Here is a 24,835-nt window from a genome sequence, read left to right on the forward strand (position 1 = left end):
ACTCCATTTAATTGCGGGACCCGAGATGCAGCACTTTGGGTGATTGCATCGGTGCACTGACAGTTGATTATGCGTGCAATTAGATCGCATCATCACTCACCATTTTTTAACACTTTCCGACCCTCCCCGCACCTGCCCACAACTACTGCCCTAATGTCCGTTCATCAATCAGATTGGCGGCTTGGTAGAACTACACACTTTTCCCCGACATATATCTCTGCTTCGACTAAAATCATTGCCTTATACATAGGTGCACTCGGGGCTGGAGTCATTATTTCAACATTTACCCTGCTCATTTATCAGTATTTTCTCTCCCTCTGCAGATTGCGCCCACAACTTACCCACAAAAACGGGGGAAAAGTAGGGGAAAATTTCAAATTTCGGGCTGTTACTCTTTGGTTTTGAAAATGTACCGCATTTCTTGTTGGCTTCGTAATTTAGACATTAATATAAGTGTCTCACTCATTTGGCTGGCTCTTGTTGGGCCGTTTTCTACCTTTTTGGGATCATCTGAGGCTGTCTTAATGAAAGTAATTATCGCGCAGTATTTGAAAAGGGGAGGAGTAGGGGAGAACGTATTACATTTTTTAGGAAAAAGCAAATATCATTGATTTCCTTAAGTCCCTGGAAAATCCCCTCAAATCAACCCACAGCTGTTATAACTAGACTCCGCCAAATTGAATTCGACACTAAAATCAAGTGATATATCGATGAGCGGCTTTGAGGTCATTTAGTGGCATTAGGCTGGAGCATCATCAGTCGGCCTGATCCGCTCAAATTACCGCAGTGGTCTTAGCTCCGTTTTTTACCACTTGCCACCCCTCGTTTCGATGGGCCGTAAAAAATGACAAGTGCAAGGTGAAAAGGGGTGCATAAATTTAGCCAAAATGTATCGCATTGTTTCTGCCCGTTTCTGGGTGTTTAGCAACCCTCGCAACTGTTCGAAGAGGGTGGAAATAGGACGACTGACTGAACGTGGGTGCTTCGCTGCCCCGTAGCATGTGTTTATGGGTTTGACTTTTCATTTGATTTAATTTGCCATGCCCAGGCCCATTCCCATTCCCATTCCCAGCCCCCGAGGGGAGGAACTGTGGCCCCAGATTAACTGTTAGCTTTTGGCACGTTCATCAGAAACAATAAAATCAAATAAAATCCTCAACGCCCACTTAGTTATGGTTGTTGTCACTTCATTAAGAATGAGCTGTGAATATTTAATATATGGTTGCAGGGAAAGCCGGTTGGGGGAAACAATGAAAATCTATCAGTACTTGAAATATATGCAATTATTTTTACAGATTACGGTGTCGGGAGTGAGCTCTAAATAATAAAGGGTGAATGAAATTTATTGACTACACTTTGCAAAAGTAGGAACTCTAAATTATTTGAAGCAGCTGGAATACACTATGAAACCTCAAATATTAGAGCCCCACCAAAATGAACTTTAATAATTTCAGCTAAAGACTTACTTAATACTTCTGCTCTGTGTTTACTTGATTCGGAACTTAGGTTTGCTTAAACCAAGATCATTTTGGCTGAACTAGTAGCTATTCTATTTTCTTTCCATTCGGCACCCACGCACATGTCATCTCGGGATCCTAGGTTTCAGTCCGCAATTTGCAATCTGTTGGCCTTGTGGTCAGGGGTGCATGTCATATATTATGGGGGTCTCGCCGCAAAACCCTTTTTCCAGCAGCTCTTTGCACTTATCTTCTTTGCTCGCCAATTCATTTATTCATAATTTGCGGTTGGCAATTCCAGCAGCTGGAGGGCAGCACTTGTTGGCTGAAAAGGATCAGAGGATCAACACCGGCGGCAGACTGGAAATGTGATTTAGGGGCTTGGATTTGGCTGCGATTGCCTGAAGCCAGTGCCACTGGGTACTTTGCATTGCGGTTTTTCTGGGCCCAACCAGATGCCTGATAGTTTCCCCGGGCCCGACTTTTGCAATGGGTCGTGCGGTTTCTCGAATCGGTCATGGCCCAAAACGAATTTCGTGCCAATCACGATAATATCTGTGTCACTGGAGCGTTTCTAAGCTGGTGGCCCGGTGGCCTCCGCAAACAATGGCTGTTGCCCAGTAGTGGCCCCCGAAAAGATGTCGGCGGCCAATTAGTGATAGGGCCCAGAACACCACAGACTTCGACTTACTTTCTCCGTACTCCTTCCATTCCACCTCGCTCCAAAATAAGAGTATTTCGCGAACAATGACAAATTCTGCGGCTATTCCGATTTCCAGCATTTTTTATTTGCCGAATTCACAGTCACGCTGGCGTTTTCGCTCTAAGCGGCTTACCTTGTTGGCGCAGTCGGCAACGGTCGACTTTAATTAACAGCTCATCAAGATGAAGTTGTTCGGCATTAATTACATCTCACCTGGCCTTCGCCGTTCCAGCCAAATCGTCTGCCTGTCGGCGGCTTTCCTCCCACATCAAATCAAGTGGCAGCAAGTAGCCATCCAAACAACTTAAAAGAAGAAAATCAAATAACTTAAGAAACAAACTTGTTTTTTGCCTATACACAAAGTGTAAAAAAATAAAAACTATCAGAACTATGAATCGCTACAATCCAATGCCAATACTTCAAACTGTTAAATCCTTTTCTTCCTTTTTCACTTCACATACCAAATATATTATTAGGTATGAACAGAACATATAAATTGCTTATTTCCTAAAAGCTCTGTTTTAGATTACATTTATTTACGTTACATTTTAAATTAGTTGTTCCTAGGATCAAATTTATATTTAATTTGTGATATATCCCAATAATACATTTTAATCAATATTTTCCATCCAAAATTGCAAAAGCACCTCTCATGTTCAGGATGCCAACTTAAAGAACTCCCCTCGCACTCCCTGATCGTTCCACTTACTCGCTCGCTGGTGCAGGCATCCCAAAGATCCGACAACGATGTGTAAATCGATTCATCGTTTGATGCCGGCGATCGTGGATGCTGATGCTGATGATGATGTTGATGATGATTTGGTGATTTTCTTTATTATTATTACTGTTTTTAACCAACTTCTTATTACAGCGAGTTTTTAGTTTTTTTTCGTTTTGGGCTTGTTGTTTTTTCCTCGAGAGGTGTTGAAGACTTGGCGGTGCCAACTGGGCGTTAGAGAGGGAAAGGGCACCGGAGTCGAAACGAGATGGAGCTAGAGATTCCACACATCAATTCATTTGGACTGCCATGGACTGCGGAATATCCAAAGTGTGAGGGAAAAAACTACCGTTTGGCAATCAAAAAGCCATGGAGTACCGCCGGCTGATGATGTTGCCAGTCGGTAGGTGAGGTAGGATGATGAAAAAGTGGGCTGTAAGGCGTTAATTGCTCATTATTGGGCACACTTCATGTCACACACAAAATGCAGACGCAGAAATTTATACGCTGATTGAGTTGTCCAAGCCGACAATGATCGTCATTATTACGATGAGGATGACGCACTCCTCCAGTTACCTTTTTTAATTTCTTCCACCTCCGCTGCCGCCCTCCTTTTTAACACAACGTCTGCTTCTTGTTCAAGTACTAAATTACATAGTTTTTCAAGTGGAAAAACTCAAGAAATTAAGTTTAGGCTGCTGTAGCTGTTGATGTTGCTGTGGCCTTTGTTAATTGTAGGCTTTGGACCTGCTGCTGCCGCTGGAGCAGTCGCTCATGATATTCTGCACTTGGAACTAAAAGCGTTCCTAATATAAAACATGTATCTTCTTTATGTTTAAAACAGAAAGATTAAAAATTGATCAACATTTTACATTTTGTATTCAGTGGCTGTTTAGTTCTAACTAATAATGCAAAATTATGAATAATTTTTAAAAACTAAAATTTAAATTGATGAATAGTGTGTTTTTAAATTGGACACTATCTGTAAGCAAGGTAACAGATAAATGCTACAATCTTTAATAAAATGAAATACTTTTAGAATATAAAAAAATGAGTCCAATATTATTTTTATTATTTTGTATGCCACTGCAGAAGTCAACAAAAGGTTTTGGTATCTCCCTTATCTTTATGAGTATTTATTGTTTATAAAGTCCGGGAACTTTTTCAGAGTGTACGGCTGTTGCATTTGGCTGGACGTCAGCTCACGTCCGGGGCTAGTCCGATGGATGGATAGATGGATGGATGGTCCACTGACCATGCGCAGCTGCGTTTTGCGGCGGCGAAAAATCTAAGTTCCCCGGACTTGAGTTTGACTTTAATTGCTCTTGACAGTCATCACTGTCAGCGGCGGCAACTGCGCCCCCCATCATCGTAGTCATCGCCATCATCGCCTTCGCCGTCATCATCGTCATTTTGGACATCATCATCGTGGTAACGTGGCAACAGTGGTTGCCGTTTGCCAATCTCGCTGCCCCAATCAACATGCGCTTGTCAAACCAGACTGGGCCCGTAATTTCTGGTTGGGTTAGACCAACCGACTGGGGCTGGTAGATGTTAAGGCAGAGGTAGTGTTACTGGTACTGGGTCTGGAGTCTCGGGTCTTGGGCATGGGCTTCTTGCCTAATATGGCCGCCATTTTGCAGAGTCATTTGCGTTAATGGCGGCTCCGTCTTCGCCGACTTGGCTCTGACTTCTCGGCTCTGCGGCCTGAACAGGCGCTATCCCATGCATACCATGTAATTAAATGAAAATTTAGAAATTAACATTAAATGAATACAATTAGAGAGTGCGATATAGAAGGTAGCCAAATTTAAATATACACCGAATTCGAGTAAATAAATGACTTTTACTCTTCAGATCAAATATTTTGAATTTTTAAAGAATTAAATAATGTTGAGTTTCCACTCGACACTCGCAGTGAAATGATTTAAACTAAATTGTAGAATTGCATATAGAAAACCTTACATCTGTCAATGTTTTCGTGGCGCTCCTAATTAATGAGTAATCATAGTGATTAGTAGATAAAGTGCTACAGAAAGTTCATTAACACTTTGTATAAATACATTTGGCAAGAAAGGCCTGGTCATTTTAAAGTTATTTCCCATCAAATAACTGTTCGCCTAAATATAAGGCGCTACCAGTCAAAACTTCTATTGTATTCGCCGTTGATAAATTGCCGAAGATTAGCTGCCTGTATAAGCCTTGAGGGTTAAGACAAAGAGAAATGAGACTCGAGGCACTTTAAAACGGTTCTCCCAACTAACAATATATTTATTTAAATTCCTGCAACATTTTTGTAATGCTGAAAGCATTTTAATTTTAACTTAATGTTGCTAATTTGTCAAACATGCTTTGTTCGATTTGGCAAAAAGTCCGTTGTTTACCAAACTTGTATTGTTGTTCGTGTTTTTTATTTTCCATACATCGTTTCCCACTCGCTTGTTAATTGTGACTCATTCTAAGGCGTAAATTATTAATTTTCCAATTTCAGAAATTTATTCACATATTTCTATGATTTATGTTTATTAATGTGAAGTTCATAAACCGTTACATTTTTTTGTTTTAGCTGAAATCATTATTATGAAAAATTATTACGTTTTATTGTATGTTGTTTATTGTTGGTTGAAAATTATGATTTTATTGTTGGCTTTTGGTTGTAATTAATGTTGACACATTTGTTGTTGTCAATGTTTACAACTAATCATGTACAAAGGTACACGTAAAGCCAAAGTAAAAATAATTTAAGCCTCCATTTGTTAAATAAACGTGCGTGATGGGATTTGGCTTGAGATCTATTTGTTACATTAAAAGGTTATCCCTTGAACCGGATTTTAACATTTGACTTTTTAAGTTAAATAACCTTTCTTGAATTTCCTAATTTAATCAGACGCATCTATATCTAAATGCATATCTGTCCATTAACATTTGTCGCTGTCAATATTTTCCGAACGACCCCATAAACCCCGCTACCTCCGCCCTTAGATCCCATCCCATTTCCATTGCGACAAAACAAAATATTGAAATGCGCATACCAAATTATTCAAATGCGTTAAGTTATGAAGTTATCTCGATGCCACTTCTGCTCCAGCAATCCCCAGGCCGAACCGATCCGAACCGAACCACTGAGTGACAGTGACAATGGGTTTTCCTCACGCCAAGCACCCCGTGGTCAGATTTTGTAGATGTTTTAGTGGGCATGAGCGATCGGCCCTGGAATCGCGTGTATATCCCATTGTCGAGGGCATTTGTTTTTGGGCGCTACAATTTCGTTGAGCGACTCCCCTGCCAGGCATTTATTTATGGGGTATTAGGCGGCCCATAGCGATCCGCTTCTTGGCCCAGCTCACTCCCCGCTTATTTTGACAGTAACAAGTTGGCCAGCAAATATATGAGCCGGGACAGTCACTAACTGTCGTCGATCGCCGTTCGCCGCGCCGTATCGCTTCGCTTCGCTTTGGTACATATTTCATCGATTCGTTTTAAAGATGAAGTTATGAACGCCAAAGCCGAATTCCAATTTAAATATTTGATTGGGACGCTCGCGAGCTGCGAGTTCCAAGTCAAGCTCCCCGGCACAATCATCAATTTATGCGGCGTGAACGGTTATCGTTTGTTGTTGTCTGTTTTAAGGTAGCCGTGGAAGCTTGCCAAGAGGAGTGCTACGTGACATGTGCAGGTGTTCCAACCATCGATCCACCGATCCAAAAACGGAAGTTGCCTAAATGGGTCTTGGTCAAGGGTGGTGTTGCCAAAATGAATATGCATTTTGAACATATTCGATTTCGCAGATATTGTCGGGTAGGACATTTAAAAAAGTTTACTTAGATAAAGATTCGAAGATTACTTGCAAAGGTACTTACTTAAAAAATGGTTTACACCCACACTCATAAAATTATTTTTCTAAATACTAGTAAAGTCTCCCTAAAAGTGAGATCCGTCAAAATTGAGAAAAATGTTCTATTTTTAAAGAAGGTAAGGGCTGAATATGAGAAAATTCGACGTAGAAAAATGGTTAAGGGTAAGTTTTCTTAAAATGCCAAATGTTTCTATAGTTAAGGGCGAATTTTTTCGAGCAGATGCTATTAAAACTTTTTTCTAAAATCTTAAATCAAAAATCGGTGGCCTGCCGGTCTAATGCCTTGCATAGTACACTTTCACATTCATCTGAATGGCGTGAGTTCAAGCTTTCGAAAAGTCAAGATTTGCTTTTTTATTTTGTGCAACTTTTTAAAATTAAATTTTTGATAATTAGAACAAAGTCGCATGTAAATTTTTACAAAAAATAAAAAATGTGGGCGTTAGACGGGTTCTAGCATTAAGGACGATTGTGGTCTTTAGAGTGGGCGTGGCACCCTGCTGATAGTTTCTGAGACCTCAGCGTTCATACGGACAGACTGATAGAGGGACATAGCTATATAGTCTCAGCGAGTGATGCTGATCAAAAATATACATATACTTTCTGGGGTCGATAACTATTCCTTTTACCTGTTACATACTTTCCAACAAATCTAGTACACCCTTTTACTCCATCATCACTATTTTGTCAAAACTGCTTTTGATGGAAAATAAATTCTTTACTTTTGAAAATGTAATGTCAATGAAACATCAATCATTACTTTGAAATAACTAATGCTAACAAAATAGCATTGCATTAATTTTCCACAAATAATGCTCATGGCATAGCGTTGCATTACTTTTCAAAATAAATAATTCTAACGGAAAAACTATACATTTCTTTCGAGTTCAATAGAAAAAACTCATTATTTCTGGCAAAACTAACGCTAACAGAAAATATTTTAATTACTATTGAAAAATACAATGCTAATTATTATTTTCCATTAGAAATTATAATGGTAATGAAAGCTGTTAAAATTAAATAGAAAATATTAGCACATTTTAATTGAATGTGTCTTGGGGGTCAGGAAAAGCTATGCCAAGTTAAATCCAATCCAATTTAAAATCTCAAGAATTCGTGGTTAGATAAGTTCAATTCATTACAAAAGTAATTCATTAGCAACAAGCCAAACACTAGCAAAATTTTTTCCTATAACTGCAAGGGTGTATAAACTTCGGTTTGTCGAAGTTAACTGCCTTTCTTGTTTTATTACTATATATAGTGTTGTTAAATTTTTTAATTTTTTTTAAATTCCCGTTAACATTCCCGTGTAATATTATAATTTTCTCTAAATCTTTTAAAAATTAGACCTTTAATAGTTTTCCGTTAGGCTTAATTTAAAAAGAAGATTTACATTGTATATGCTAACAGCTAAACTATTGGTCCGGTTAATAGTGTATACTTATCAAAAAGTTGTAAAATAAACTTAATTTAGCTTTTCTTTTCTCACCATTTCGTTCTAATATTCAGAACATGGATACCAAAATGTACCTACGCGGTTTTTAAGAACGAATGTTCTCAATTTAAGAACAATGTACTTGAATATTTCCCTCTGTGCATGCATTGAGATTCTTTTAGGAATCTGAAGTCGGTGTGAGGTTTGTCGTATCACCTAATTCAGATTCTAGTTTGTAGCTTGCACCTGATATATGCATCTGATAAACCGTTGACAACTGATCTGTTAGGTCAAGTGCGTCCAAGTCGTATATAAGGCTTATAGTCGCTTTTACAGGGCTTATCAGATCGGGGTGGCACTCTGCCGTTCGACAGCCGACAACTAAATTTTCTCGCCTCAAGTCAAAAATGTAGCCGGGCTTATAGGCGTGAATAAATCAACGCGGCCGCCAGGCTGCGACAATGGGTCAAAGGCAAGAGATCATGGCATCTGCACATCATGGCTAACGGTAATGGGGCTGTAGTGTGTTGAGATTGCGCTGGAATCGAAATCGGAGTCGCAGTCGCGTTCGAGATGGATGCTTGCTTCATTTAAATTTACAAGAGGCACCACCTCAGACATCAACTACTTAACGCAGCCATTACACGATCGATGATGAGGCCCAGTCGATTGGGATGGCGATGGGGATAGGGACTTGGTAACTTCATTACCGCACTCAAGACCCCCAGATCCCAAGCCCGTTGGTTCCCCCACTCCGGCAGCTACTCAATAGTCAGGTCGGTTGTGCGGTTCGGTTTCGTTTCATTTTTCGAACATTCGTGCACTAATGACACTTTAATAAATCATTCGAAAGGTGAGACATCGAGTGCAAGTTAAAGTCGATGATGGTCCAGAAGGGTGTTCACAAGAGAAACTGAAAAACCAAATCCAACACCAAATGAGAAATGCGGTTACTCGGCTCGTTCAGCAGAACAGAGAAATACCTTCGTCGAATGATATTTCACGGCTAGTGGCAGGCTTCAGGATTGAAACAGTGAGTTATGTAAATATTCAAGACCGTATTTATGAGGAATTGAAACGTCTTGTCGATCCATTCGTAATGTGATACCATGCGGAGAACAAAAATGTAAAAGGAAAAAATACTCATGACAAACATAAATGACTCTATGAAAATGAATCGAATATTCCTATATCCTAGGAATATACAAATTCAAAAACCAATCAATACTGTACAAGTACGCTTAGATATTTAAATAACAAGTAATTAAAAATATCCTGATGCAAGCTCGCACGTTGAATAAAACTCACTTCATTCATTCGACGATCTTTTTGACCTTCTAATGCAGGCTAGTTTTAAAGGGTTGTTTAGTCTAAATTATGATAGCTTCTGCATGAAAACAATGGCCCAACTAAGAGATCCAAAAAGTCCAAAACAAGGCAAAACAACCTGCCTCGGCTTAAAAAAGATGATACCAAATTCGACTTATTTACGAAATTAACATTTTCCCGTTGACATCTTATTAATACTTCACACCTTTTTCTTCGGGGTTAAAATCGATTGATATTTTATTAAAATTAGTCAACGCGCCGTAGACGGAAAAAAGTCTCCATGGAAGAAGAAACTGTAAAAGTCAAAGGCCAGACCTGAGATGCTCTACGATAACGGGTTAAGTTTTAGATCCAGAACTAAAACTGAACGGACGGCTCAACTGGGGGCAGTGGAACAGGATAGAATGATATGAGTTTGTTCCCCCAAGAAATCAGAGGGTTTATTGAATGTTTATGAACTGTTGTTGCAATTTATATATTTTTTTAGCTTGTTGCGGCTGTATTTAGAATTTTTATCACTGGCAGCTTTGACGCCGCTTCGCTTGTTTTAATATTAATTAGTTACTGGGTGCTGCTTATTATATATTCGTGGAGCTATATAAATAAATATTAAATTAAGGCAGTCTCGCTGGGAGCCCCACTCAACATTATTGAAATATTAATAATGTACGCACACAACGAGCGTAGCCGACAAATGGAAAATAAAGCAAAACGCTTTTGCATAATCCTAATTCGGTGGTGTGAGGTTCTCGGGCAAACGCGACAAATTAAAAATTCACATAAAATATATTAAAAATTGATCGTAAATTTTATGCACTCAGCAAACACGAAAACTCCCTCACAAAACCGCTAATGCCCCTGCAGCCGTTTTTGTTCATGGTTATTAAGCTGTATTAATTTAGCATTTCTCACTTTTGTGTATTTTTTAATCTTTCCTTAATGAAGTGTAGGAAGAAAATGTAATTGAATTAAATATTTCGCTGATTTCAGTTGCAATTAATTCATCATAACTTAACCTTATTGGCTGGTAAAAGAGAAATAAAGTGGTATATTATTGAGAATAACTTATTTGAGTAAAAATAAACCTTAAGTTCATGAAGCATATTTTTCAAGATTTTTTAGATTCTTGGAGTATTGTGTTATTATGTTCTACCTATTCTTTTTGGAAGCAAACAAATTTTTTAACGAAAGCCCTTAAAAGGGTAAGTTCACCGAAAACCGATAACAGTTTTTTATGCAGTTTCGTATATTAAATATTTAAGCAACATGTGGGAGTGTCTTCTGCCCGTCCTAACCAATTTACGACAGTTTGGCTGAGCGTATGACGGGCCCTATAAATCAGCTTTCGTCCGGCTGACAAACCAAAATCATATTTAATTTATTTTGGCCAAATGATTTGGCATAAATCGTCGGCAGGGCCGATGCATTATGAAGGGACCCGCTTTAAATGACCATGACTGTAAAAATTTCTGGCAATGAAAAACATTTGTCATATGCGCGGGGAGTACCTGGGAGGCGGGGTGGCGGTAAGGTTGGGGTGGACCCGGAACCAGGGGATCCGAGGAGCATATTCCCCCTGAAATTACCATGGAAAGTGCTGCATCATCGATGGCAAAAGCAACTAACTGCCTGGCTCGTTAATGTCCTCGTCCTCATCGTTGTCCTTGCCTGGCTTTATCTTTTTTCCCCCGGCCCTCTGTCGTTATATACTTGTATTCCGAGTTTGTGTTTGTGTCTGTGACTAATGTGCACACCTGAATCGTCGCAGGACGCGCACAGGTGCAGGATTTCGGGTTTCGGGCAGAAGCAGCAGGCAGCAGGCAGCCCGAGGACCTGAAGGCCTGGGAGCGGAACATTAACGCCAGGCTGTCTGCTGCATCGCCTCGGGCCTGATCGATATATTCCGATTAATCAGTCGACTTTTGTCGCCTTGGTCCTGGGACTTCCAACAGCGACGGAGGTGTGAAAGATCTCACGATCCCTCGGTGGGTTTCGCCAGAAAGTGCCCACCCCGCTGGGCGGTGGGGTCCGTGATCGTGCTGTGTGTCCTGGAATCCCGGGACCCACCTGGTGTGGGAAATTTCTTCACTGCCCTGTGCGAATATTTGACTATTTTCTGCATTCCCATGCCTTTGAGTCTCCCAAATATTCCTTTAAGTTACTTTAGTAGGGTGAGAATGTTACTAACTGTAATGGTACTCGACAGCCTTAACTATAATGTGTTAATATAGATAAAAATGTTCAACGGCCCGCAGTACAAAAAATATTTCTTATAATGGTTTTTATATTATGGTAGTTTTTATGCCCTCTACTCGTAGAGGAAAAGGGTATTTAGGTTCGGCGAAAAGTATGTAACAGTTAGAGGGAAGCGTTTCCGATATATTCTTAATAAGGATCACTAGCCGAGTCGATCAGCCATGCATATCTGCGTCTCCCTCGCTCTATCGTTAGCTGAGTGAGGGTATCTGGTAGACAATGATACCGACATAGCGTTCATCATTGTTTTTAATTTTTGGGGGTTCCAAGCCAGTAAAAAAAATTAGAAAGTGTATCAAATTCGAATAGCGTACCGAAAATGTATAGCGAATTTTTCTAACGAATATAAAATGGTTCTTAGTGCTATTCCGACATATTTTAATAGCGATGTTCATATGTAGAAAATTAATTAAGTAAGCTTGAACTGGTGTCAAAGGCAATAAAGTGAGCGTTCCAAAAATGTTTGATGAATTCGGGTTCCCTTATTTTCATTATTACCTATAGTTTAGAGGTTACACTAACCTCTATAAATTATGGAATAATTGCTAACAATTGAACGTTCCGAACTAGGCTAAAACGTTAGCAAGCACTTTCAGATGCATTTGACCACTATAAAATTTGGCCATCCCGTAATTTGCTTTTATTTATTTCTGTGGACTTTTCGCAATTACTGACAGACACTTCTACCCCGGGACTGGAGGGGATGAGCAGTTTGTGGTCGACTGGCGGGGATTGATATTGACTTAAACCGCCGGGTCGGTGGTCGGTTGACATTACCAGAACCGAGCCCGAGCTCGTCGCCCCCAATGGCAAATGGCGAATGGCAAATGACAGATGCTGTCAGCCACAAAATGCATAAACAAATACGCATACATGTCCGGGGGGAGTGGGTGGCGGGCTGGTTTTCGGGCTTCGGGCGGTGGCTTTGGCATATGCATTTTGTGCACGAGGCCGCAGCGGACGCTCATTAATTATGAAGGTATTAATATTGGACCGGAGCACACACATTCTGTCACAAAAGGACGGAGTTGCATACATATATGCGCAAACATACGTACATGGGCATAAATTTTGAGCAAACATAATTTATTACAACACACATTGGTTGTTGCTGCCGGGCTGTCGCTGCTGCCTGTGACTTTGTTTATTTGTTTGTCGGTTTTAACGCTCAAAATATTGTTTGCCCAGGGCAGAAAAAAATTAGCACAAACACACATGCCCAGCAGAGTTGGGGTCACCGCACCGATGGCAGTCGCCATTTTGTCCACTTGGGTGCCATTTTTGTTGGCGCCGGAAAAACTCTTGGTGAGAATTCAGCAAATGAAACTAGAATTGCTTTTAGTAAACATGAACCATTAAAAATCCCCTGGTAATAAAAAACAAATACTTGGAGCTAAATGTTTTTGTACATATACTTTTTTAAGGGATTGTAAGATAATACGATATCAGCTTAATATCACGTGCCTTAAGATCTGTTTGACAACTCACAGTCTACTGCTATTTTGAGAGTATTTGCTGAACTAATAGCAAGCATAAACAAAGGTTTATTTTCTAGTGATAAACAAAAGACGTACAACTAAAAAAATATTTAAGCAGCTTGCCCGAAGATGGAGATCTATCACCGTCAAATTTCGTGCTTATCTAAAGGCAAGTGCCCAGTAGAAAATTAAGTTCAAGACTCGAAGCTGAACTTGACATTACTTAAGCGCCTGCAATTACCTTCAGAACCCTGTCGGGGCAATATCTATAATTTTTTTCCGTGAATGGCTTCTATAAGCCACTCGAAGAAGCCACAAAAATGGTTTAATTAAAAAAGCAATATGAAATATGAAATGAAAAATGTGATGAAAGGTTTAGCCATCAGCGAGTCAGGCAGCCGTGAACCCTGACAATTATCTTCACACATTTGCAGGGGGGCTGGGGGTCCGGACATAAGGGTACCGGGGTATCGGGGGAATGAGGATAATCCGCTGACAGTCGCATCGAGTCCTTGTGTGTGACCTCCTTTTGTGCCACCTCGATTGGGATTGGGTGAGACAACGCCTAAGTCGTGGAAGATAACTCGCGTTCAATCACGGCCGCTGAAAAGGAAATGAAAGCAGACTTCTACATACAATAATCGAATAAGCCGCGTATTCATTGCGCGAAAGTAGAAAAAGAATAAATCCGCACATGTCCGTTGGGAAGGAGCCGAGCTGAAGATATCCAGATACAAAGACGCTCGAGATACAAAAAAACGGGAGTTGCAGGCGTTGCAGCAGTTGCTGATGCATCAAAAGCCTAACACGGGGATTTGTCTTTTCAAATGCTCTTCGGAAGAAAGGGGTGCGGGATGGGGGTCTGCCATTACGGCTTAGGCCCGATAGATATAGATATAATAGCCTTATAAGCTGCTCGGTGCCAATTTCAACTGGCCCGGCCTCATCCGCTTAGCACTCGGATGGAGATAGATATGGATAGGGGGAAAATCAAGGGTTGGCACGGTTTGGGGTCGCTTTACATGATTTTTATTGCCAATGAAATGGCAAGAGGAAAATCAAATTAAAATATACATTTTTAATGGCCACTGGGATGGCTCTCCGGCCAGGTCTTTTGTTCTTGGCCCATAACATTTCGCCAGTTCAGTTCTGTTGAGTTCAGCTCGGCTTGGTTCGGTTCGCTGGTTCAATCTGCGATATGACATAATGCGTTTGGCGTCACGTTACGTTGCGTTGCAACTGTCCACGGGGCAGACTGCTCCCATTTCCTACCCTTTACGTAATTCATTAAAAAAGTTAATTTTTACCATCCGCTCAGTCGTCCGTGGGCCTGATTGTGTGCTGATTATGACCACAGGCCCAAGCCCGAAAGGATATGCCGCCTTATTGGGTCTGGCTGGTGGTCAGATAGTTCGTAATGATTATGCGGCCTGGACAGCGCGAACACACAACACACTTGGGAAACATAATTTCATCGGCGAAGATTTAAATTCTGAGATATGGAAATGAATAGCAAGCTGAAGCCTTGACCTGAACTACACATTTGTTTAACATTGGGTGTTACACGTTTATTGAAAATGGCTGTATAAATAAATAGCGCCCTTAAAACAAATACTAGCTGAGCAGTTGCTCCCTAATAAGTGCGAAACTCCTTCCCTAGCACTTATTGCGCGTCCATCGAAACGAATCAGTGACCCCCACCGCACCTTTTTGCATGCCTTCGTATCTGCCTTTACACACCTTTTTCAGTTCTTTCGGGCTACCATAAAAATATTTTAATTAAATTTCACATCTATGCCCACGATATCCTTTTGCCGAGTGCCGGACAGACCCGGCAAACCTTCAACTGTGACCGGAACACTGGCATAAAGCGCAGCCCATTAATCATTCAAATTACCCATACATCATCATTACCCACAGCTCTCAAAGTCCCTCTGCAGTTTGCCCTCCCCCCTGCCCGCGGCCCCTTTTTGTCTACGGAGAATCTCGGCAACGGTCTACAAAAAAACGAAAGAAAAATCATCTGAAATTATTCAATGAGGGCGGTCTCAATTAGTTTTAGGCGTTTCACGGCCTCAGTAAACAGGTAGAGGTCGCTCCTGCGGGGGGCACAGGAAAACTGTTCAGTTACCTGATTCGGGCATTTGGCCAAGTGGAAGTTCTTAGACAGAATGGCGTCTACGTCGTTTTCCTTGAATTGGCCTAAGCTGCTTGCAAATGATATCTGTCCAAGTGGAATGAATTTTGAGGATGTCGGATCACCTGGCGCTAAATGCAGATTACATTCTGGGACATTTCTGGATAACTTTAGGTGTTACAAAAGTATGTACTAGCCCTTCATATTATTTGAACATGTTACTTACGAAATAATGATCCCATAATGCCAATTTATTTCTGAACTTTAAATATCCCGAATTTAACACGAAATCCTTAGATCCGAGGAAAACGAGCTATACACTCCACATTCTCTCAATTACTTCCAGGAATTTTAAAAAGTTTGAAAAGTTAAAAAAAAACAAGGGAGAACGCTGTAGTCGAGTACCTCGACTATCATATACCCGTTACTCAGCTAAAGGGACCAAAGGGAAATGGAGATATGCAAGCAGTAAAGCGAGATTGAAATGCGCCACCTACCCGCGGTCTCAATATATGGTTATGTGGGCGGTACACAGATTTATGCGTTATGGGCGTTGGAGTGGGCGTGGCAAACTTTTTTTAGATCAATCAATAGGTATTAATAAGACAAATACATTTCAGTTAACATTTTTTATTTAGAATTAAAATTGTGGGCACCACAGACTTGGGCGACTTCGCGTCACAAACTTGCACTGCGTACAGTGCTACGGAATCTAAATCTGAAATCCCAATTCTCTATCTTCTATAGTTTCTGAGATAACCGCGTTCATATCTACGATTTTTTTTAAGTTTGTGTGATCGGCTTGTGGACGTTAAAGTGGGCGTGGCAAACGCTTTTTTTGGGTTAGTCGATAGGTATTGATAAGGACAATACATTTCCGTTAAAATTTGTATTCTAGCATCAAAACTGTAGGAGCCACAGTTTTGGGCGGTTTGTGGGCGTTAGAGTGGGCTGAGTGCTGCCTGTTACATACTTTCCGACGAATCTAGTATACCCTTTTACTCTACGAGTAACGGGTATAACTATGATGATTTATTTCAGGCACTGTATATAATGATTATTGATCTGTTTTTGAATCAAAAAATCAGACACTTAGGGTCGACTTATGCAAAAACATAAAATATTAAACAGATAATCTTTGGTTAGTCTTTCCATTTTCATCATAATTTGCATATTTGTGATTTTTATAATATTCCTCATTATTTTTGAGTTTTATAATAAAAATGTATTTACTTTTATTATTTTTAAAGAGCTAACATCTAAACTTCTTGTTCAAATTTAAGGTGTTTATCCAAAGCAGTTTCCCCGTCTCCCGGCTTTAAAAAAGTGGGTTGCACCTCAAGTGCTGCACTCGCCTCATTTGCCGTAATTCCATCTGCCATATCTGAGTCCCCTGCCACCCCATTTGGCAGCCTGCGGTTGTCGCGCTTTCATCGCTAAAGAGCGTTAACTAACCGCAGCGAATGATCAAATATCGAAAATCAATTCCGCAGGCCATTGTCACCCATAATTAAAGTCCTCGGAACCGAATGCCCGCTGAGGTGGTGTCACATTCGAATTCGCCGCCAAGAGGAAATCAGTGGCTGCAGGGAAGTCAGTCGAGCGATTCGAGGTCTGCGGTGCTGGGAATTCTCTCACGAGTGCCACTCCAGACCGTGATAAGGATATGGGATAAGGACAGGGAACAGGGGACAGGGGTCCGACCCACGGAACGAACAAATTGGAAAGACATTTAAATGCGTCCACCACTAAAACAAAACCCAAGGAGCTACCCTCTTTCGGGGTCTGAGGCTCGGTTCGGTCGACCGCAGCTTCCGAAACCTATTTGGGTTAGTTTTTGAGTTTTCAGTTACTCTGGCCGGTCTCAATGTCAACTGTAAAAATTTCCCAAGCGTAACAAGAAATAAGTTACATGACTTTCAACGGAAGTTGTGCGAATGTATCAGTTCACCCCAAAGGAAGGTAGGAATATGTATGCATGTACCTCCGAGGGTCGGCTTACGACTGTCTGATCTGGTCTAGTCCACTTCGTTGGCAACTTGATTCTTAATTATTGCATTTATGCTCTGCCGACAAATTTGCGGTAATTGAATATTCCGAGATCTGGTTCTGGGCCCGACTATTAGAGTGATGAAGTCAATGTGCAATTGCCATTTGGTCAGACCCAACCACCTTTGTCTCTTCCGTAATTAGTGCGTTGAGTTATAGTTTATTTGGGGTTAGAACTTGTTATCCTTCTGGACTGCTTTTTGGGTGATTTTTATACCGGAATAGGACCACCCGGGTCTGCCTATAACCAGATTAGGCTTGTAAAAGTCCCAGACTTCAGAAGTGGGTTAATGAGGCTATTGAAGATCTGGTTAAAAATGTACATGGTTCAAAAGTGACGTCAAGTAGTTGCAGTAGGAAGACTTCTGGCATTTTACCCTTCTCCTGGAATAGAGTTTCCACTTTTTCTTTTATCTTAGTTTTCCAATTGTTTGTTACATTTAATTTGCCTTATTCAGAGTAAATATAATTGTGATTAAGCCCCCTTACAAGAATTTACAATTCATTATTTGGAATGCGTTATAAAATGCTATTTTAGAATTTTGTATTGATATTAGGGTGCTGCCATTATCATATGTGTATATTATTTTTAAATTCTTTCCTAATTAATTACCATAGAATCTTTAGTTCCCCACTTGAATGAATCCTTTCCCACCGCTTTCTACCGCTCTTTTTTAACCTGAGAAAATCGATTAAATTGTTTTTAAATTTATTTTGAAACACGGAGCACTCTCCAAGTCCATTACGAATTCAAATTGTATCTTTTGCTTTAATTGGTTTACTTGTTTGTTATTTGTTGCAGAGTATATTTCGCCTCAGGTGCAGACACAACCACTTCCGCTCCCTTCCGCCAGTCGCATTTGTCAATATTTTGGTCCGGAACTGCAGGGCCAGAGGATTGGAGGACTAGAGGGCTGTGGGCAAACAAACATGCTTAAAATAACAAATTAGCATAGGCCGGGGGAACGCGGCCCTGGGACTACGGACTAAAACAACAAATATACAGCCCTAGGGTTTTCGGGATGAGGGCTGAGGAGATGGCTTGGAAGGGGCTGCCAGCAAGCTACCAATTTGGTACACTCACTCGAGATCGGGTTCCAAGTGGTGCTGGCTGGCTCAAAAGTTACATCAATCACCATCAACACTCAACAACTCATCGACATCGAAATACCAAAATGGCGCATTGGCTGGTGTTAATGATGCCGACTTTGAAATTTTACCGACGCGCCCACAAGAGTTTTTTGCAAAAAAAATACGCCAAAAAGCAAACAAGGCAAGTGTCGTTTTGAAGTTTTCATCATCATCACCACCATCGCTCGTCATTGGAGGGTCACATTCGTCATTGGGCAAACAAATGAAGGGGACGTCGAGCTGACAGATAATTTTTTTCAGCCTGTGCTGAATGATGTGCGAACAAGTTGTAATTATTTCGCATTAAGCCACGAAACGCAACGGAACGAAGATATGCTGATGACGCCGAGGAAATGGCCATTGGTTCTGGTATTTCCCCTGTACATTTATTGGAGTTAAAAATGTAAACCTGAAAAAAACAAAATTGTGAGCGTCTTTCAATTTGACTTTACTTTAACTTATTAAATGTCTTGCTTATTGCGACATAATCATTTTCCGAATGGTTTACTTAAATAACAAATAGCTTGGCTTTAAACCAACTTACAAAAAATAGCATTTAAATTTTTGAAATATTAAGAAAATGTTCTTACCAGTTAGATCACTTACTTTATCCATTTTCTTTTCATTTTCCTCTAATCTTGGTTGTGCTTGCGTAGAAGGCAAAAGCGCTAAAGCAAATTAGGATTATGATGACATAAGAATAGATTCCCAAAGCCCAAACCGTTGCATCGCCAAGGGGAATAAAATTCCGTCGTCCATGAATGCATTGCGACTGGTAAAGGCCCATGGTTACCACCAGAATAATTAGGACAAACGATATTACCAAGTATATAACTGGGCTCCTTAGAAAAAACATAAGTATTCCCAGTGTAAAGAGTAGTATTATACATATGGCCATAACAATACTCGCGGCGAATTCATTGGGTAGCACTTTCAACGGACATATTGCCCCGCAAACGCTCAACAGCACTACGAACGATCCACTGGCCATTAGAGCCACCAGAAGGACCCATATATTAATCATAAACATGTAGTAGGATCCGCAGAGGGTTATTAGCAACACCGTGATGAAGGTAAGAATTCGATTGCAGGGGTACTTGAAGCGTACCTGGCCACAGCAACTCAGTATTACCAGGCAGATGAAGGCCAAGATGAGCCAGACGAAAGATGGTACAGGAATGGATTGGCCCACGACAACGCCAGTAGCTGAAATTATCAGCCACGGGAGCATCGATAGCAGGCAAAACACTATGGCGAAAAAATACACTTGCAGTACAAACTCTTTCAGCACCCTAATATCACTGATTATTATAGGGTCCATCAGTCCACATACTAATCCCAAATAGTAGAACATGTTGACCTTAATATCCAGCAAATATGAGATTGACATTTCTACCTTTGCTGCTAGATGAAGGAAAAACTAAATTCCGATGAAAAATTCAAATGGCATAGAATATGGGAATACTCATTTTAGGATTTTAGTTAGGAACTTGAACGATTCGTTTTTCTAAGATTATATTTTGAGGACTTATAAGATAATTATTAGGCCTGGCCAGAAACATCAAAACATCTTTCGCACGGTGACGTGCTTGCAAATTATGACAGAATAGAGTTTTCATCATTAATATCATTCGCCGGAAATGTCTTTAAAGTACCCGAAAACTACTCGGACTGGGTTGGCCATTAGGACTACTCCCTAATGTAAATGATTATGTCGAATTCCACCACCCAGGACTCGGTTATCTGGGGAGAAATCAAACTGCTGCTACCACATTTCGTTGCATTTAATTATGCGAAAGCCTTCGATAGCCAGCTACCAGTTGACATTGAAGTCCGGGTTTCCCACGTTAAGGCACACACAACCGCCTACCAAAGTCGTTAGCAGAAGTTGGGCGGAAAAGCCGAGTCCCCTTCCCCCGGCTCGATTTACAATGCTTCCGCGTTTTTGTCACCGGAAAGGTAAATCACGAGCTGACCACGCAACAAGCGGAATTATTCCTTTTTTCCCCCATTTTCCACATTTACTCTAACGTTTTGAGGGTGAAAATGGGAGTTAGGAAAACGCGAAAGTTTTCCGCGCGCATTAACAACCCCTGGCCATCGGGATTGGGTTTCGGGTGGCAAAGTAACCACCGCGACCCGTCGCGAACATTTAATTGCATTCGATATGCGCTTTTGGGAATTTTCCCACGATTTTTGTGTAAGATTTTCCGAAAGGTAACTAGCTCAGGTCAGTTCGGCGTAGATCGGGTCCAGATGCTTGGATCGAAAGCTGCTGCGAGTGATAATGCCGGTACACTCGAATTAAATATTTTACAGCGATATACCTCAAACATTATTTAACAAGCAAATAAAGTAACTTAAGACAAGGAAAATAAATATATGTGCTTTTATCTTAAGATAGGCTTTCACCATTCTATTTTCCAAGCAGATATTTTATCGTCACATAATCAACAGTTATTGTGTAAATAGTACACCCAAAATATCGAAGTACATATATTTTCCAGTTTTGCTTTCCTACTATAACCTTTTGGTACTCCATAATTTCTCTCAGTGTTAATGGTGGTGGCAGCCGTTGATCATCACCATCATCATCACTATCGCTACATACACTATCATCCTGATAATCAACATTTATGGCCGCTGATTGTTTTCGCGACTGACCGCGACGCCTTCGAATAAAGGGTTGCTATTGCCACTGCTAGGAGATACGGATGGATAAGACGGGCGGATACTTGGATGGACTGAAGCCCCTCGCAGCGAAGTCTGAGATTTGTGTGACTCATAACGAGTTTCCTCTCGCCTCGCTTGGACCTTAAGTGGATATTGCATTGTTGAGGGACTCGCGATCTTTTGTCTCGCCCAGCTGCCGCTTTGTTTGGTCTTGGACAGTCCAGTACCCTGCTCTATTAATCCTGTTTCCAGTGGCACTTCTTCGGTTACGGCAGCTTATCAAATAGAAGTGGAGTAGAGGATACTTTATGTAAATTTCATATATGAGTTACTTTTCTCCTCACCTAATCCAGTTCAAATCGATGGGCGAGTTTCTTATTAAAGCTGCCCGGGATGGCTAGGACTTTGAACGAACGGATTTCCCAGGGTGTGAGCTCTTTGCCATGCCGAAATGATAAAATTTCAATACACAGGAAACCGTTTCGGTTATTTACTCAGTTTGTTTCAAGCAAATAATATAAATCTATTGAAACTGAATTATTACGAAATTTATTGCAAATTCTTATCCGGTTTCCTCAGCTTGCTGTTTACCTACTTTATAAAGACTGCTGAATCACATGTGCCATCAAAATTGAAACACGTTGCACTACCAGTTTAGCGGTTTATTTATTAATTTCACCTCAAAACAATCCCCCATTGTCTGGATCTGGCGCATGCCACGGAACTCTGTCCGAAGTTTCAAAACAATGAGCCGAAAGTTTCCGTCAGAACAATACAGTAACCGCATGGACAATATGCATCAAGCATGGGAAAAATACCGAAATTATCTGTTCACTTTGAGATCGTTCAATTTTGAGAAGATACGTATATGATTTCAGGCCCTTCACCTTATTGGATATCTTTGTTGACCCCATGAGCCAATTAATAAATGTTCTGATATTTTCAAATCACAAAGAAGAGATAACGAATCGCGAGCTGCGTTTAACAAGAGATTGTACGAGTACTGTGATAGGCGATGGCCAGGATGCGCTCATGCAGGATCATATACGAGAAGAACTGTAGGACACTGAGGAACAGATACTCGTTCTTGGGCACATCGAACTGGCGATCATGGATAATGGTGGCCGTGTACATAACCATGCAGACGGCCACGAGTGCGAATATGTTTCGAACCGCGTAGTATATCCCCTGGTAGTCGATGAAGAGGGCATTGATGAAGAATATAATCATCATTATGTTGGCTATGGCCACCAAGATGCTGAGCACCAGGTCGCCCGGCACGATGAACATGGGAAAGTAGGCGCCCCAAAAAATGGAGGCCAGCATCAAGGCCACCACCACGACGCCAGCGTAGACGTTGACCAACTTGTTGGCGCTGTGCTTCTGCTCCATGGCAATGTATATGGTGGAGCTCTCCACGATGGCTCCGATAATGATGTAGTTGAACGGCACCTTGCGGCCAAGCTTGGTCCAGGACAAGGTGGCCACGCCGAAGAAGGTGCACAGAAGCCACCAGCCGTAGCGCTCCTCGGATCTATCGTGTATCATCACATCGGTCAGACTAATTATGACCCACTGCGTCAGGGCGATCATGGCCAGGATGACACTCAGCCCGTAGATCCGTGCTGCGTGGCTGATTCTTTGAACCGGCGGTTCGCCATAGACCTCCGGCTCGTTGGTTCGAAAGTTGGCTCCGCCAAATCGAGGCATTGAACGGGTACTGCAATGGCTGCATATATTTCTTGATTTCGGAATTTTATGTTTGATATTTGGAAAAGCTAATAATAAAGATCTACCGAAAAACGAAATTCCTACTGAGGTAATTCGATGAATGTACACAAGTTTGGAGGGCCTTCGAAAAGAAATCAAGCATAAACACCTATTAGCGAGGTAAGGGGTCGTGACGATCGCACCTTTATACGCCATTATACCTGATATACGCCATACATTTTGTGGTGAAAAATGATTGTACATCCGACTAAATTAATACATTTACTAAAATGTTTTCATTCTGCCGGCTTCACCCAAATATTTAAGCTTCTTGTATACAAAGGAATATTCTATTGTAGCGTCACAAAATTGTATATCAGAACTTTTGTATGTTGATGGTGCGATCGTTAAAAGGCGTTTTTGTTTGATATCAGAACTTTCTGTTCGTTTATGTTGTAATACTCATACTCGTATGAGCTATTGTAATAACATTACAACTAATATATATGTAATTGCGTTATCAAGGCCAAGACCAAGCCAACTTCTAAATGTTTTCCTTTTACATAAGAATTTTTTCGCAACAAATTAATGATGCATAGTGGCAAAAAGTGGTTATAAAGTGTAAAAAGTGTATAAAGACAAATTAAGCAAAGGTAGCGTGATTAGCAAATTCTATTACCTTTTCAGCGTCATATTTGACGTATATGTAGCATAAGTTGTTTAGAAACTATAAGCTTTTAAAATTCAGCTATTTTTTTGGATTTCCCGCTAAGGAACCGGTTTATTTTAAAAGTCGTAGAACAAAGGTTTTTTATATCAAGCTTCTTAATACACCCATAGGGGTCCCAAGACCCTAAAACCAAGAAGGGATTCATACAAACCTACAAACAAAGGGACAAGCATTTTCATTTCGAAAAATCCCCAAAATTATAATTTTGGAATAACTTTTAAACGGAGCATCGGATTTTAATACTAAATAACATGTCATTCAACGCGAATTCTCAGTAAGAATATAACTTGGCTAATAGCCTGGCCATTTATCCCTACCAGCCGCAACAGCTTCAATTTTTAAAAAAATTATCAGTTTTATGCTTTCATCGCTTTTTCTTCTAAACAAATTGAAACTGCTAAAGTCTTGGTAAGCAATCTTTTTAGTTTTTGCAATACCTTATAATTGCTGTATCACTCGTTATGATCGGATCATCATTGCAGATTTTCAATTCTGCGGCTATATACAGTAGTCGCCTGTTCATTCTCCTGGTGCGCTTCGTCACTACGTGGACTGCCGTCCACAAGCACGTGCTTGTTATGCGCGGACCCATTTTATTTCGGGCAATTACGGTTCGCGAGGAAGGCACATAGGACAAATAAAGAAAGGACAAGACATAGATCAACTAAGACTAAAGAAAATGAGCTATGATTTTAGTTTTTAATACAGGGATAGAAGTTTAGAAGCAAATTAAATGATATAGGGTGTTATAACTATTAGAAAGAACGCGAAAGGGCTCGTGCTGACGTTACTCGTCAAGTAAAAGAGTATACTAGATTCGTCGGAGAGTATGCAACAGGTAGAAGGAAGCGTTTCCGACCCCATAAATTATATACATTCTTGTTCAGGATCACTAGCCGAGTCGATCTAGCCATGTCCGTCTGTCCGACTGAACGCTGAGAACTCGGAAACTGTAAGAGCTGGGCTATTTGGATTTGGCATACAGATTCCTAAGCTTCTTTCGCGGCGCAAGTTTGATTCAGCAGGGTGCCACGCCCCCTCAAACGCCCACAAGCCGCCCAAAACGGTGGCTCCAACAGTTTTGATGCTAATAAATAAATTTTAACTGAAATGTATTGTTCTCATCAATACCTATCAATTGACTCAAATAATTTTTGCCACGCCCACAAACCT

The 24,835-nt window shown here is 40.8% G+C and overlaps 1 protein-coding gene across 1 annotated transcript; it reads right to left on the reverse strand.

Moving 5' to 3' along the window:
* Window positions 1-21,857: 21,857 nt before the first annotated feature.
* Window positions 21,858-23,059, reverse strand: LOC108019020 (uncharacterized). The gene has a single exon (XM_065866399.2). It carries the CDS (start codon window positions 22,930-22,932, stop codon window positions 22,204-22,206), a length of 729 nt encoding a protein of 242 aa, XP_065722471.1. The 5' UTR covers window positions 22,933-23,059; the 3' UTR covers window positions 21,858-22,203.
* Between the last annotated feature and the right edge of the window lie 1,776 nt (window positions 23,060-24,835).

This window comes from Drosophila suzukii, chromosome 2L (assembly GCF_043229965.1).
Source record: "Drosophila suzukii chromosome 2L, CBGP_Dsuzu_IsoJpt1.0, whole genome shotgun sequence".
In the NCBI taxonomy this organism is placed as follows: domain Eukaryota; kingdom Metazoa; phylum Arthropoda; class Insecta; order Diptera; family Drosophilidae; genus Drosophila; species Drosophila suzukii.